Below are 17888 nucleotides of genomic sequence, written 5' to 3' on the forward strand. Positions count from 1 at the left end.
GATCAACAGGCAAGACCACAGGTAAGCTATTAGCTCAAGTCCCAAGAACCAGAGGTCAAGTGAAAAGGAGCCAGCTGCAGGATCCTAAGCAAGTAAAAGCCATGAGCCTTGCCAGAATATCCACGCAGGCCACATGCCCAAAGAAACTCCCTTTCACCTGATTGGCTACTCACAGCAGATTCCATCATGGAGGTGATCACAACATCATTCAACTGCCAAACCACTGAGAATGATGGCCCATCCAAGTTGACACACAACCTTAGCCATCACAGTCATGATGCACCAACTAATAAGAAATTTTGTTAATATCAGACATACTCCTTTCTAACTGACATATTAATGCATTCATGAGGGAAATGGTATTAATACTGTTAATTTCACAATTAAAAAAAATATACATATACACCAACAGAGATTTACTTACATGATTTTGGCTGAGGAAGCAATCAGGAACATACACACACACACGCACATACATACATACATTCGAAAACAAAAAAAGAATGAACCATTCTATGTAGGTTAAAAAATAATATTTTTGTTCATATTTTAGTATACAAAAAGCTCTTTACATTTTTGTTTTGTGCAATACAGAAAGAACCCTGAAATCTTAAGTCTCATGTGACACCTAACTCTGTTACTTATGTGTGAGATAATCTTGAACTCATTGCTCACTTATCCTGAGTCATAATTTCTTCATATAAAATTATCCTGTGAGCTAAGTAATCATCAAACCTCTTTGGGATATAAATCATTGATTTTACGACTTTTGATATTGTAACAGTTCCAAAATCATCTTTGTATATTTAACAGCACATTTATTAAAGTTAATGTGTACGCCGAATTCATATTATTGTTATAAGAATTAATTTTATATTTTCCATAAATATTTTTTTATACCTGATTAACATAGATATAAAGCCATTTTACCTATCTATAAGAAGTAGAAAACTAGGAAATTCAAAATTTGCAAAAGGCCTCAGTGCAAGATTAACTAGAAATCACAATTTTAATAAACCAATGATTATGCATACCATATGAATACCACTAAGAACTTATTTTCTCAAATGATCCATACCTGTAAAAAAGTATATATATTTACTTTAAAGAGACATGGTACAAATGAGTTCCCTAAAAGCAATGAAAATAAAATTTATAGCACCAGAAAGGATAATTACCAGCGAGGCTTCAGGTTTTTTCTCTATTGTATTTGGGCAAAGTATAATAACTGATATCCATAATGATGGCCCTGAGCCATCCTGAAACATACAGGGTTTCATTTTTTCTTCAGATAACCCAAGAATCTGTTGCACATCCACCTCAATCATTGGTACATCTCTACCCCAAATGTGCTAAATATATATTTACCTGAATATATTTATACCTATCACCAGCTGATGGTGAGGATGGGGTTTCAGGGCCATGTATATCGTAAAAGAAAAACTACATAGCCACTTGAGCCATCTTGGATTACCTGGGTAGTGCAAGCTTCAAGTCCACGCAGAGATACCTTGGAAGAAAGGCCTGGGGATCTACGTCCAAAAATCAGCCATAGAAAACCCTACAGAACACAGTTTTACTCTGACACACATGGGCTTCTCATGAATCAATATCAGCTTGATGGCAATTGATTTAAGAAATCTTATGACGTATCAAAGTCCACCTGGGATTGGGAGTCACTGCATGGTGCAAACAGTTAGTACACTCACTGCTAACCAAAAGGTTAAAGATTCTTGTCTACACAGAGGTGCCTCGAAAGGAAGACCTGGCAATCTATGTCCAAAAAATCAGCCATTTAAAACTCTATAGAACACAGTTCTACTCTGACATAAATGAGCTCACCATGAGAAGTCCACTTGATGGAAACTGGCAACCCTACTTCAGGGCTCTGTGTAAAACGATTCAAACCCAAGGGTTTTGGATCCATGTGCTAAGGTAAATGGAGTAGAATCTTTCAAAAACTGATTTCCTCGTAATGTCCATCCTTATAGAAGCTTGGTTCTTATCTACTTACAGATAGAAGGACAGTGAAGTGTATAGACGGTTAGAGTAATGTAGCGTGATGAGGAAACTTCCATTCCCAATTTATATCATATTTTATCACTCAATAGCCTATAACATCTTACAGGTACATCTAAATATATATGAATCATATATATAAACCCTTATGTAGGTGTATATGTGTATAAATATAAATAGCTCACCTTTGTGCTTTCAATTGATGCAATGATTGGCACACGATAGTAACAGTTACCTATTAAACAAAATGATTTAGAACTCTTTTTTTAAATTCATAAAACAGCTAAAAGTGTTTTTTTCTTAATTCTTCTTATTTCTAGGCCTAAACCAGCTATTTCTATAAATTCTGTATGTTTAATAAAATGGCATCATCAGAGAAGCAGTGGCATCTATTGAATACATAGATCTTGAATCCAGCGGGAGTAAGTTAAAAACCAGACTCTGCCCCTCAGTGGTTTTGCATTATTGGTTATATTACATAACCTCTTTAAGAATACAATTTTCCCACTATAACAGTAGTTGCTTCATAACCTTTTCTAAGGGTAAATGTGTTACTACATAAAAAGTGGTTATAAATGTGTGGATTCTCCCAGGTATATATAAGCATTACTTATTACTATTGATCTGAAAAATTCAGTATCCGAGGTAGTTTGAATCTGATGACTAATTGCAGCATGCTCTTTGGTAGTTTCATTTGAAGGGCCCTTACAATCCTTTGCAAGAACCTGATGGATAATGAAAACAATGGACGCGGTTAGTGATTCCTACAAATAATTCATTTTGTTATACTTTGTTTCTAATCATGCCCAAATTTAGTTGGTTTTCTTAAAAAAAAAAATAACACATGAGAATAGTAAGTATGGACCAGCAATGGAAAAAAGACATACACTATGTACATAATTGGAATAAAACTTGAACAGTTGGGCCGTTAAGCTATTTTCCAGTTGGTAAGACCTGCTTAAAATATCCACGAGAGGGTGCTAAAACAGTGAAAAGCTGTAGAGCAGCTGCGGTGTTGAGAAGGATTCGCTTAACTCTTAATAATATTACAAAAATATTCAAGGTTGGTTTTAGATTGAAAACTCTTATTTTTATTTTTTCTTCCTCCTCTCCAAATCAAGGATAATTAATTTATTTTTATTTTTAGTATCAAAGATTTATAATATTTTGTGAAAGCCTTGTGTCCCGTTGTAAAGGAAGGAAGAACAGGTAAGTTATATTTAGAACCGGTTCATTGCTTGTAATAGACAAACTGTGCTTTCAATTATTTTTGTTCCCAAAAAACTGTTTAAAGCTGTCGAGTTTATAAAAATCAGTGGTTCCTTTTTTTTTCTTTTTTTTTGGGGGGGGGGGTAGGTTGGAGTTGCAAATAAAAATGATGAACTGCCTTTTAGAAAAGCCTTCCTGACTAATATTAATCAAAGAGAAGGATAAAGAGTATTCCAATGAGTATTTTTGTTGTATTGCAGTCAAGAGACTTCAGATTTAACACTGCTTTGGGGAGGGAGGCATTCGAAGTTCTTCTTAGTTCAAATGAGTGTTTTATATGGATTGAATGTTATTTCTTATCACCCAAGAAAATTTCCTCCTATGGATTATTACTAGGTCACTCTTGCTCCCCCCCCCCCAAAAAGGGTATCTGTTCATTTAAATAGCCATAACCTAGAGTATAGCTCCTTTTAGATGGTTATTAACATGTATTAGTTTTTATTGGAAGTATTAATAACAGTAGTTAGAACTTTATTAGTGCTTACTATTTTTTTTGGTATTTATTAAATAATACAATGACCTTGCCCTATTTTAATGTCGGTAAAGAGGAAAATCGTAAGTGATACTGCCTTTATTTGCTTAATATGCATAGTAATGTTATATGGTATAAATACACTTTTTTTGGCAGTGTACTGTAAAGATGCCTCAATTGTACTAGAAGACATATCAGATTGATATACAGAATATGTATACAGTATGCTCATAAAAAGAAGAGTCGTAGTATCAAAAATACCCAGTATTTTTATCTCCATTGTTTATGTAGATGTGCAGCCAAGATATGAGATACATTTTTAATGTATTAAATATAGGTTGTTTCTGAAGGAATAACTTGTGCATGGTATCTGAGTGAATTTTTTGTAACTTAAAGGGATATTCTGTGAGTTACGTAACACTTCCTAAAATGTTATATAGCGAAAATTTAATTTTTTAAAAATTTTGTTTTGTTGTTTTTAGCAACATTTTGCTTAGCAAAAAGCTAATGCTATTCAGTGAATTGCTCAGTTTCTAGTTTAATACTAATACTCCAGTGATGACAGTAATAGTTCAGTAAATGCCTTTTTACATTAATTCCACTGTTATCAAGCCAAAAAATGCAGAATAAAAAAGGTACTATCTTAAATGCTTAACTGTGCAGTTATATTTCTCAATAAATGTGTGTTGTCTTCCCAATTATTTTCTTTTTTTACACAACATAGATCCAGTAGTAACAAAGAGCTTTATTGCTATCTAAAAGGATATAAAAGCAAATTTTCAGCACTTAAATTAGCATGTAAACTAAACAATCACGTGTTGCTTTTGGCATTCTTTTAATTTACTTGCTGTTTGGTATGAACCTCTTTTGATGACTACAAAAAGCTATCCATATTAAATATGTTGAATGAACAATTATTGTTTTAGGTAGCATTTTCTTGGGTATTAATTGTGTATATAAAACTGAAAGTTACCACTTGCTACAATAGAGAAATATTACTACCTCCACAAAAATGATCTCAAAGAAGAGTAAACCCAGAATGTATCTATTTATGCATGATATGGGCTGTCATGTGTTTGGTCTTTTTGTTTAACTTAATTTGTTAAACTGAGTGCAGTTAACATTTTTACAGTAAAATGAGTAAATGTCACAAATTTATAAAATTAGAAACATTAAAATAAGCTTGCCCCTCTCAGGACACAGCGAGGGGCTGAGCAATGGCAGAGGTGTAGGAGTTCTGATTGGCACACGAAGACTTTCTGGAATTCAAGATGTTCTGCAGGTGGTCTGCCCAGCAGATAATCTGCCCGTCATGCATATTGGATTCATTGGGATTTGCCCACCATTGTCTACCATTATTATTAATCATCTAAATAGAAAGCAAATCACTCACACAGGTTGTATTATAATAACTGCCATAGATCATCATTTGGAAAGTTCCAGGGAATCAACTTCTTTATTCTTAATTTTCCATGTTGATCTTGGTCCTCATGCTTTTGTTAGATGAGGTTGGGGAATCTATCTATAGACCCTCCTGAAAACAAGTAAGCGAATGTCCTAAGATTATGAAGAGTGAAAACAAAGAACCTATCCAAATTTAATAATTATTTCCTTAACTATTTTTTAAATTGTTTTTTATGTGCAACACACTCTTTAGAGTGTATTCCTTGGGGGTGAGGGGTCATGAAGTAGATATGACCTTTTCCTTCAAAGAGTTTCTACAATTAAATAACTTACAGTCTATTCACTATTTCCCAAGACTTTGTGTGGAATATTACTTGTAATTAATAAGTACTTAAAAAGTAACATTTATTTAGAATTATTTTGCGGACTAATTTTTTCCTCCAAACATGAAACTACCAGTGAGTATTTAAAATCCATCAACAGTATTATCATCCCCAAAGGGTTTTATACTTTCTATCCTTACCAAAACCATTGCCGTCGAGTCAATTCCAATTCGGTGACCCTATAGGACAGAGTAGAACTGCCCCATGGAGTTTCAAAGGAGCGCCTGGTGGATTTGAACTGCTGAGCTATCTGTTAGCAGCTGTAACTCTTAACCACTATGCCACCAGGGTTTCCTTCTACCCTCAGAGTACTTATATATGACCCAACCTACACTACAGATGGTACAAAGTCTTTTCTCTACAAGCCTTCCAAATACCTGAATTGAAGTCAGTCTGACTTTTCTCTTCACTTTAAATATGGTACTGAAAAAGATGGGCAGATACTCAGAGGTAAAACCAGTCCTATGCAGAATGAATAAACCTCTTTCATTGTTTTAATTATATTTTTTGCTTTTCAATATACTTCCTAGACATTCAACGTGTTGTGGCAATCAGTGCTCAGTCTTGGTCTTTTCATTCTGTTTGCTCCACATATGTTATCGGTACGAAAACATTGGTGAAACATTCTTTCAAATGATCTTTATGGCCACTGAATACATAAGATTAATTTCCCCAACTATGTAAGCAGAGGAGGGTAGACATTCTCCTCCCAAGTCATGTTGTTGGGTGCACTCAACTGGCTTTCATCATCTCTGCTCACAGTGATGGGTTCATTTCTTCTGACTGACCAATATTTTTCAAAGTAATTAGAATATGTTCATATCTGTCCTTTAGAGATGTACACTGTCAAGAGCTGAGATGCTGCTAAAAGTCACAATAACCCACACCTTAAGTTCTGATTAAGAGTAATCCATTTGATTTAAAAATCTTTCATTATGGAGCCTCGGGGGGGGTGGGGTGGGAAACAAATTAAGTAGAAAGACTAATAAAATCCATTGTTTATCATGATTGTGTAATAAATAATTTGATTACTAAAATTTGGGGGAGACTACATTGAAGAAGAACTTTTTCATGCAATCTTTGAAAATTATGAATATTCATAAAATAAATGTTGTCCGATGCTTTTTGTGATAAACATTTTGGAAAGAATGACTTCATCACTGATTTAATGTAATAAACATGGAATTACTGTTAAACCTAGAAAGCAGTAGATTTTAAAAGTGCTTCTTTTTGTTAGTTGCTGCCAAGTCAATTCTGACTCATGGTGGCCCTATGTGTGTAGAGTCGAACTGCCCCATAGAATTTTCAAGGCTAGGAAGCAGATCACCAGACCTGACTCCCGAGATGCTTGCTTCTGAGCGGTGTGAACCTCCATTCTTTTGGCGAGTAGTCAAGCACTTAAGCGTATGTGTCACTCAGGGACTCCTTAAAAGTGCTTTGCAATGTATCATTTAAAGAAAAAAAAAAAGGTATCATTTAGTTTCAGTTAATTCTGAATTAGTTTTATAAATATTACCACTTTTAGTTAAGTTAAAAGTTACAAAATGTTCCTCAAGGGGCAATTATTTTCATAGTTTTTCTCCCTGTCTGAACCCAAAATTTGAAAAAAAGAAAGAATAAATAAAATCTTTCCTCTGATTTAAACCCATCAACTGTCAAGTCGATTCCAACTCATAGCGGCCCTATAGTACTGAGTAGAACTGCCCCATAGGGTTTCCAAGGCTGCAGATCTTCACTGAAAGACTCCATATCTTTATCCTTCAGAGTTGCTGGTCAGTTCGAACCACGAACGTTTTGGCTAGCAGCCGAGGGCTTAATCTCTGTGTTACCAGAGCTCCTCATGTTTCCTCTGCCTTAGCTATAATTTATTCATGGAATACAATATGTAATATACATTGTTGTTAGGTGCCATCATGTTGATACTGACTTGTACCAATCCCACGTACAACAGAAACCAACACTGCCCAGTCCTGCGCCATCCTCACAGTTGTTGCTAAGTTTGAGCCCATTGTTGCAGTCACTGTGTTTATCCATCTCTTTGAGGGTCATCCTCTTTTTCTCTGACCCTCTGCCTTACCAAATATGATGTCCTTCTCCAGGGACTGGTCCCTCCTGATGACATGTTTAAAGTCTCTAAAGTCTCACCATCCTCACTTCTAATGAGTGTTCTGGCTGTACTTCTTCCAAGGAAGAGTTGTTTGATCTTCTGGCAGTCCACGGCATATTCAATATTCTTTGCCAATACCATAATTCCAAATGCATTAATTCTTCTTTGGTCTTCCTTATTTATTGTCTAGCTTTCCCATACATATGAGGTGGTTGAAAATACCACGGCTTGGATCAGGAGCATCTTAGTTCTCAAAGTGACATCTTTACTTTTGAACACTTTAAAGAGGTCTTTTGCAGCAGATTTGCCCAATGCAATATGTTGTTTGATTTCTTGATCAATATTTCCATGAGTGTTGATTGTTGATCCAAGTAAAATGAAATCCTTGACAAGTTTAATATTTTCCCTGTTTATCGTAATGTTGCTTATGTAACATATATAGGCAAGGCATTCAAGAGAAGTACCTTCAGATTTCTGATATGTGCATATTATAAACAAAAAAACATGCTCAATTTCGAGGAAATGAAAGAAAAGGTTAAACAAGCGTAAGTTTACAGGGGATTTAATTCTATTGGTCCCCATGCAGGTTTGAACAACTTTTCCTGCACAAGCCTAATTTACATAATATTTTTCCTCTGATTTTGCTTTTAAATCTAAAGCAATATATTTGGAAAAATACTTAAACAGAGTTGGAAGGGTAATTGTTCTAGTTCCTTGTTTTTCCAGTGATTCACGTCATTTTTTATTACTACCAAAGTCATTAGGTTTGTGTAAGTTACCCAACTTGGCCATCAGCTAGGAGCAAATTGGGCCAAAGAGTAATACTTTATCTTCTCTCTATTCTCTTAGGCCTTATCTTTAAACTCTTTCCCAAATCCCTCATCTGTATTACAATTCCTATTTCATCTTAAAATATGCAATGTCATTAAAGTAATATGGAACTCAAAGAGTGGGAGAATATGCTAGAAGGGAAAGTGGATATATTAAAAATTGTCTCAAAACCTGTATAAAAAAAGATACAGAAAACTTGATGAATTTGAGCACATAATTACAACCATTAAACAATAGTCTTATGTTCTTTCATTTTTCTGATATAAAACTATACAACATCCTCTTTTTTGTTTTTTAAGTTTTTGCTGAAAGGAGTCCTAATATTATATAGGCAGCTTCGTGAATATATAGGCAAGAATGTTTGTATACACAGAGTGTTTCAATATAAATGTATGATAGGATCTAATATATTCATTTTGGATGTGAAAATGTTCAGATACTTGGACTGCAGATAAAAAGGAATGATTGTTTAAAACATAGGTCTTTTGAGAAATAAAGAATCTGACAGTTGAGAGTTTTATTAGTGATGATTCAGAAACTTTTAATAGCTGAAGAAACAGGCAACTCTTTAAATATGGGGAAAATAATTCTGAGCTAGTACCATGAAAATAAGGATACTGTCATTTCTGTGTATTTAATTTGTTTTCTTTTATTCACAAAAATGCCATTCCTCATTTTTGACAGTGATAAGCACTATAGTTGATGATAATCAAGTTGTAATTAAAGACTGAACAGACTTTAAAATAATCATAGTTCTATTCCAAATAAATACTAACTTAAAATAACTGCAAGAGAATCTCATCCTTAGTCTCATTATTTAACAGTTGCTGGAGGGAAAGAAATAATGAAGTGTAAAACTTAGGGTCTCTGACACAACGCTTTTAAACTTCCTTAATTTTTTTTTTTTAATGGGGAGTACAAACATACAAATGTTGCAAGAAAGTGGCACATGTTAACATTGTCCAGTTTAATTAATGCATAATTTCAACCGTAAATGCCAGTAAAAGAACAACTGAAGCGACTATAGGACATACGGACGGAATGTTTGCAGTTTTCTCCACATGTGTGTGCAAACAGCACTGTGTAAGATGAGAATTTAACCTAATGCATTATTTAGCTTGTTATAATAGCCAAATATGTTATTAAACATTTAAAACAATGCGTAATTATTTCCATCAAAATTCACTTGCATTATATTTGGTATTAAAAGGGAGTGGAAACACCATATTCAAAAAGAGGAGGAGTTGAGCAGTCCCAAGGTGGAGCTGTCTCTTGCGTTAAATGACACTGGCAGATTAAAGCGCTCAGATAGGGAAGGGCTTAAAGGCTGAGTCAAAAGCCAAGAAGTCTCTTTATTTACGCCTACCTCCCAGCCCTTGGCAATCTGACTAATAGCAAACTGAGCTAACAAGAAAGACTAGAAAGGGAGGAAAGAGAACACTGCTGCAGTTTGGATCTACAACCTAAGAAAGCAAGAGTGATCAATCCCAGCTCTGTTAAGCAGCTTGTTTGTTTACTGTTTCAGCAGCTTGCAAATGGTTAACTATATGCAGAAAAGTCAGCGTAGCTGTGAAGTATGCCGTGAATTTTAATTGGGAGGGAAAAAAGGACCACTGCTTCAGGATGATCTAGTATGCACTCTGCTAGAAATATTTTTAGTGAAATGCTAAGCATTTTGTCTTTGATCGGAGCAGTTAACTTCAGGAAGCTATGGGACTTGCCAAAAAGTGATATTTGAGAAGAAAGTCCATGGTGGTTGGTGTTTTCTTTTTTAATAAAGAAACTGAATTGCTTTGAAAGTCTCTTCCAGCTGTGCATTACAGATAACGTCAGGAAGTCTCTGTTTTACAGGTAAGGTGGATGTTTCCAGGCTTGACTTATCCCTATTTTTGCATTATCCTGAAGTGATTGAATTTATATGTTTGGCTTTTTTTTTTAAATAATTTTGCATGAAGGGATATCCGATTTCAATCTTGCTCACTGGCACTGCTCAGGCTGGAGCAGATGCCTGTTTGCTCTGAGCAGCAGACATTTAGCCCAACAGCTGGGTGTAGCGCAGAACGGACTTAAAAATATGTCACTGTATCTTTTACAGTATGCAGTGTGATATTGGAAATTAAGTATGTGGGCTTTCTGAAGAAAAGATCACTTAAAAACGCTGTTGTTGAATTTCAAACATCAGCTGAATTTTGAAAGAATCTCTACAGTTGGTATGCAACTTTTATTGTTTTCAGTCTTGCAAATATGTATTTTCTGAAAATACATAAACAGTGATTTTTGTTCTCTTGAAAATTGTAGGAGATTTTGCCAATGTGATACCACTCTTCACATTTGCATGTGTTTCTGAGAACATTAGGAACTGTTTTTCACCTGGGACATTTTGAAGAGCATAACCGCTTAAGATTTAAATGCATAAGATTAAAAAATCATGATAAAATGAATGGGGGTAATCCTCTGGAAATTATCTGTTTCTCAAGGTGCTTTGCCTGGTGGAATTAATTACACTCCTTCTTGGTGATTTATGCAGCGATACTTTTATTGTCTGGGGAAGGCAGTCCACAAGTTGGAAAACTTCTAGCTGCTTGTTTTGAAGCACAACATTCGTAGCTGTTTCAATCAAACTCTTCCCCTGCGGAAACGTTAAGTTGGATAAGTATTCCCGGACACGGAGAGCCACTGTCTTGTTCTGTTTCTTCGGTTGCCTTTTGTCTTTCAGAAACTTGTACTGTGCATGTTTCAGTAAAACAATGTATTTTCATGGAATGAAAGCTTGTTTTCAGGATTATGGTGTGAACTTTGGGATATTTTTATCTGATGGTGAATTTTAATTAGATTAAAAGTTACTGGTCACATTTCATCCAGAAAAATGAAAGTAGTTATCATTTCAAAAAGTTGAACAGCCATGAGATGTGATGTTTGCTTCCCTTTTAATTTCTTTTATAAAGTTAGGGTACATCAGTTCATGGCAGCCATGAAAATAAGGCACCAGTAGAATTATATGTATTAATGGTGTCAATGCTGTGATTTTAATTTTTTTTTTTAAAAACTACTGTTTCGGGTGCATAATTTTTAAGCAGTTGGAATATGTGGTGGTGTTTTCATGAGCTATCATTTTTTATTTACATTAGATATTCTCAAATATTCTATCATAGTGCAGTTTGTTTTAAAGTTCATTGTTTGTGGCTTTAAGCTTATAAAGGAGATCAACCACTCAGTTACGGATGACATTCAGTGCCCTAAAGCTTGCTTCAAGACCACACCAGGAAGTCACTTGCTGGAAGTGTATATGAGACGTTGTTTATTCTTTTATAATAGCCCAAGCAAGATGTGTGTTAAAGATCTTTTTTTTTCTTTAGTTTTTTTATGATTTTATCTGATTCCTAATGGAATTATAAAGGTGCAGTAAATATTCTATCCTCTTGAAATTCAATATGAAGTATGTCTTAAGTGAAATTTGAATGGGTACTTTGAAGCATATATCTTTGGTAATATTACACTTCTATAAAATGGCTTATACAACAGAATTAAAGTCATCTTTTTTATTCTTCTTTATTACCTAGTCAGAGATATATTTTCCTCAAATATTTTAATAAAGAGAGAAATTAAAAATCATCTTTATTCAAAAAAAAGTTACAATATACACACTGTTGTTAGATGAGATATCGTGACACCCAATTCAAAAGTATAAATAAAGGAAACCCATATATACACGAATGCATACATAGGTATCATTTTTACACTCCCTAGAGTTGTTTTTGTTTCTTACTAAAACCTACATTTTAGTCTCATGCTGTATTTCATAAGCCTCAAATTCATTGATTTTGAAGTTAAAAAATAATGTTTTTTTTTTAAATATACAACTTTGCAGCAGATTATAGTACCAATGGTCATTTAGCCAGTACCTCTCTCATTTATTGAAATGCAGGTTATTTGACATACGTAAACATTAATAAGCATGTTTTAATTCTCCTTGACCTGAAGTTTGTATTTTGACTATGATGCAAGTTAAAAGTAGTCCAATTCCTAGCTGTCCTAAAAAAAAAAAAAAAATAGTATTAGAAAAAAAGAAAAGAAAATTTAGATGCAGTGTTTACATTTTCCTAGTGTCGAATACTTTATCTTTAGAGGACCACCTATCCTTTTTTAAAAGTCAGATTTGTGTCCTCCCTGCTCCTGCCCACTAAAGTCCTTTGCTATCGTATTTTATTTTACAGAATCTGATTCCATCACATGGCAACATGAAGCTGTGGATTCATCTCTTATATTCAGCTCTCCTTGCCTGTGTTTCTTTACAGTCTCAATCTCCAAGGCCCTCAACCAGAGGTTCTTGTGATTCTTTTTGCAATTGTGAGGAAAAAGACGGCACCATGCTAATAAATTGTGAAGAAAAAGGTATCAAGAAGTTATCCGAAATTAGTGTGCCACCATCACGACCTTTCCACCTAAGTTTATTAAATAATGACTTGACAATGCTTCACACAAATGACTTTTCTGGGCTTACCAACGCTATCTCCATACACCTCGGATTTAACAACATTGCCGATATTGAGACTGGTGCATTTAATGGCCTTGGCCTTCTTAAGAAACTTCATATCAATCACAATTCTTTAGAAATCCTTAAGGAGGACACCTTCCATGGACTGGAGAACCTGGAATTCCTACAAGCAGATAATAATTTTATTACAGTGATTGAACCAAGTGCCTTTAGCAAACTCAACAGACTTAAAGTGTTAATTTTAAATGACAATGCTATTGAGAGTCTTCCTCCAAACATATTTCGATTTGTTCCTTTAACCCATCTAGATCTTCGTGGAAATCAGTTGCAAACATTGCCTTATGTTGGGTTTTTAGAACACATTGGCCGAATAGTGGATCTTCAGTTGGAGGACAATAAATGGGCTTGCAACTGTGACTTACTGCAGCTAAAAATTTGGTTGGAAAATATGCCTCCACAGTCTATAATCGCTGATGTTGTATGCAACAGCCCTCCAGTTTTCAAAGGAAGCATACTAAGCCGACTGAAAAAGGAATCTATTTGCTCCACTCCGCCAGTGTATGAGGAACATGAGGACCCTTCAGGCTCACTAAACCTGGCCGTAACATCTTCAATCAAAGACAGTCACATATCAACGAAGACCACAGTTCTGTTAAAACCACCCACCAAAGCACCAGGTTTGACACCTTATGTTACAAAGCCATCTACTCAACTTCCAGGATCCTACTGTCCTATTCCTTGTAACTGTAAAGTACTAACCCCATCAGGACTTCTAATGCACTGTCAAGAGCACAATATTGAAAGTTTATCGGATCTAAAACCTCCTCCAAAAAATCCTAGAAAGCTTATTCTAGCAGGGAATATTATTCATGCGTTAATGAAATCTGATCTAGTGGAATATTTCACTTTGGAGATGCTTCACTTGGGAAACAATCGTATTGAGGTTCTCGAAGAAGGGTCATTTATGAATCTGACGAGATTACAAAAGCTCTACCTAAATGGTAATCATCTGACTAAATTAAGTAGAGGCATGTTCCTTGGACTCCAAAATCTTGAGTACTTATATCTTGAATACAATGCGATTAAGGAAATACTACCAGGAACCTTCAACCCGATGCTTAAACTTAAAGTCCTCTATTTAAATAACAACCTCCTCCAAGTTCTACCACCACATATTTTTTCAGGAATTCCTCTAACTAGGATAAATCTTAAAACAAACCAGTTTTCTCACCTACCTGTAAGCAACATCTTGGATGATCTTGATTTACTAACACAAATTGAGCTGGAAGACAACCCCTGGGACTGTTCCTGTGACCTGGTTGGATTGCAGCAATGGATACAAAAATTAAGCAAAAACACAATGACAGATGACATCATCTGCACTTCCCCAGGGCATCTCGACAAAATGGAATTAAAAGCTCTAAATAGTGAACTCCTTTGCCCAGGTTTAGTAAACAACCCATCCCTGACCAGTCAGCCTAGTTACAAAGTTGTCACAGCTCCCACAAGCACCACAAATACAGGCGACATTTTAAGATCTCTTACTGATGCTGTGCCGCTATCTGTTTTAATATTAGGACTGCTGATTGTGTTCATAACTGTAGTGTTCTGTGCTGCAGGGATAGTGGTTCTTGTTCTTCACCGCAGAAGAAGATACAAAAAGAAACAAGTAGACGAGCAAATGAGAGACAACAGTCCCGTGCATCTTCAGTATAGCATGTATGGCCATAAAACAACTCACCACATGACTGAGCGACCCAGTGCATCTCTCTATGAGCAACATATGGTGAGCCCCATGATTCATGTCTATAGAAGCCCATCCTTTGGTCCAAAGCATTTGGAAGATGAAGACGAAAGGAATGAGAAAGAGGGAAGTGATGCAAAACATCTCCAAAGAAACCTTTTGGAACTGGAAAAGCATTCACCACTCACAGGGTCAAATATGAAATACAAAACCACAGACCAACCGACTGAGTTTTTGTCCTTCCAGGATGCTAGTTCTTTATATAGAAACATTTTAGAGAAAGAAAGAGAACTTCAGCAACTGGGAATTACAGAGTATCTAAGGAAAAATATTACTCAGCTCCAGCCTGATATGGAGGTACATTACCCTGGAGCCCATGAAGAGTTAAAATTGATGGAGACACTGATGTACTCAAGGCCAAGGAAAGTATTAGTGGAACAGACTAAAAATGAGTATTTTGAACTCAAAGCTAACTTACATGCTGAACCTGACTATTTAGAAGTCCTGGAGCAGCAAACATAGACTGAGAGTGAGGGCTTTCGCAGAAATGCTGTGATTCTGTCTTAAGTCCAAACCTTGTAAATAAGTGCCTTACATGAGTGTGTCATCAATCAGAACTTAAGCACAGCAGTAATCCTATGGGGAGAAAAAGAAGAAAAAGAAACTCAGGGATCACTGGGAGAAGCCATTGTGTTGTCTTCAGGCAGTTTAGTCTGTCCCCAATTAAAAAAAAAAAAAAATCCTTGTGTATTTATCATTCAAGGATTATAGTAATATTTCTCCATATATTAAGAGTGTTTCATCGAAGTCCTCTTGCACATCTAAAAGGGTTGAGCATTTAAACAACCTTTATCTACTGGAATTACTTTTACCCATGCATTAAAAATACAACTGTGTATGTAGTTATCCTATGTAAAGAATATATTGTTTATAAAACCAATATATATGTACTGAGAAAATGTGCATTGCCAATTACACTTAATTTTCAATAAATGCAAAAGGAACTGGAATTTGATAATTACAAATAGTAACAGTAAAGAAGGAAGCTATAGTTATTTCTGCTCTGAGTGGACTAAAGTTTTGAACATTTGAAGATTAAACAAATGTCACTGCTATGCTTTCTTAACTTAAAACAAAACAAAACAAAATGATGACTAGTCCAGGTGGAATACATAAGTAAGGTTTTTATTTTATTTTTCTGCACATTTTGTGTAGACAGTCCTATTGTCAATGCTGCTGTGAAATAAGGTATATCATTTGTGGTCAAACTTTAATCTTACCCTTGGAATATTATAAACATGCTACTGAGATTCAACTGCAGATGTAACTAGTGCACCTATTAATTTTGGTTTCTTTTGTAGCATTAAACCTGTGTAAATTTGAATGACCATGATAGAAATAAGTTCCTTGTGGCAAGTAATTCACAGGTGTAAAACAAATAGGAAAAACTATTACTGTATTTTTATTGATGTATATTGATATTTGCCATAAATTTGTAGCAAAAAGGCACTTCTAGGGTAAGTGATTTAAGTTGCTCCAAGAGTGGGACAACGTAGCTTTATTTTACCAGAAAGTATAGCTAGATTTCTATGAACTATTTATTCTGTACAGTTTTGTATATTTTTGGCTCACAAAAGTTATCATTCTTGGGTGCCTTTCAAGAAAATTAAAAATACTGCTCACTACAATAAAACTCAAATGAAAACTCCTTTTTAAATGTTCCTTCTTCCATTAGTCTGACCTGTAATTGTATCAAGTCGAGATTAACACACACACAAAATAAAACAAAATGAGGCTTCTCTTTGTTGTCATGCACACAAAAGCATCTTGTTCATAGTGTGCAAAAAGGCCATTCAATTTCTGGGTATGATTGACACAGAGTCAAACTAAAAGTCCTACTATGAGTTCTTCTATTCAAGCAAATAGACTGTCCACTTGATACAATCGGAAATGAATTTTTTTTTCTGATTATAAAATAAATCATACAGCAGATTTTCACAAGGCAAAACATACTTGATCAAGGTAATCTTTTTTTTTTCCTGAACAAATGCAGACCTGTGCACAGAGTAATGGAGGAACACATTTCCTGTAAGAAAGTATTTTATTTAATTCACTTAACACTTTTTTGTAATTCCTGAATATTTCATTAAATTTTTGGTTTTCAGCACTCAACGGTCTGCACTGCTTGCAAAGCATCTATTATTTTTGACCTTGAGTAAAAGGCCATCCAGTAGGCACCTGAGCTGTGTGTGGTATGAAGACTAATTATAAGCCTACTCTTAAATAATATCACCAGTTTCTCTTTAATTCATTGTATATATTAATAGAAAAAAATTGAAAATTATGTATGAAACGTTTCACCAAAAAATTCTGTTAATTTCCAAAGTTTGGAAGGAAAAGGTGGGTATTCTTTTTAAGTAAAACTCACTAAAGGAAAATGTGGATACATATGGAATAATCTATAAACTTATCCAAAAAAATAATATTTAGTGCAGTACTGAATATTCAACCTTCCACAGCATAAGTTAAAAAATTGTGTTCTAAAGAGAAGAACAAATCAGGAGCAGAATTCATTTTATTCTACTTTTTTTACTCAGTTGAATATCTGCCAAAATTTTCTGATTCCAGTTTAGTGCATAGCAAAAAGGCACTCCTAGGGTCAGTGAAGGATTAGGAAGATTTTAAAAATCCTGGAGAACCCTTGGAATGAATCCATGGTAGCAGACAGTGACATGTCCTCAGGAACATTCATCTATTTGGGGGCGGGAAAATATGTTTTGAATCTTTATTCATTGTTAATGCCTAGAGTAATAATGTTGATTCTTTCACGTATAATCAAGAAGGAACGGAGTTGTTCATGGAGACATGTAAGTATATCTACAAAATTAAAGTTCAGCCCCAAGAAAAAAGCCTACAAGAATCTGAATATAATTTATAATGACGTAGAGGTCATATGGTTTCCAGGAGGCAAGGGATTTTAAAGGTTTGAATATTACATTCCTGATGCACTCTTTTATGTGACCCATTTCTCTAATAGAAGTATTTGAGAGTTTAGAAAGCTAGCGATGATGGTTAACTTCTCTCTCTCTCTTTTTTTTTTTGAGGTAAAAATATATGTCACAAAACATATGCCATCTCAACATTTTCTCATGTACAATTTAGTG

At 34.8% G+C, this 17888-nt stretch overlaps 1 protein-coding gene across 1 annotated transcript; it reads left to right on the forward strand.

The window, feature by feature from the left end:
* Positions 1-12562: 12562 nt before the first annotated feature.
* On the forward strand, positions 12563-15745 carry SLITRK6 (SLIT and NTRK like family member 6). The gene has a single exon (XM_003409320.4). It carries the CDS (start codon positions 12724-12726, stop codon positions 15244-15246), a length of 2523 nt encoding a protein of 840 aa, XP_003409368.1. The 5' UTR covers positions 12563-12723; the 3' UTR covers positions 15247-15745.
* The last annotated feature ends 2143 nt before the right edge of the window (positions 15746-17888 follow it).

Source organism: Loxodonta africana, chromosome 17 (assembly GCF_030014295.1).
Source record: "Loxodonta africana isolate mLoxAfr1 chromosome 17, mLoxAfr1.hap2, whole genome shotgun sequence".
NCBI classification, from domain to species: Eukaryota; Metazoa; Chordata; class Mammalia; order Proboscidea; family Elephantidae; genus Loxodonta; species Loxodonta africana.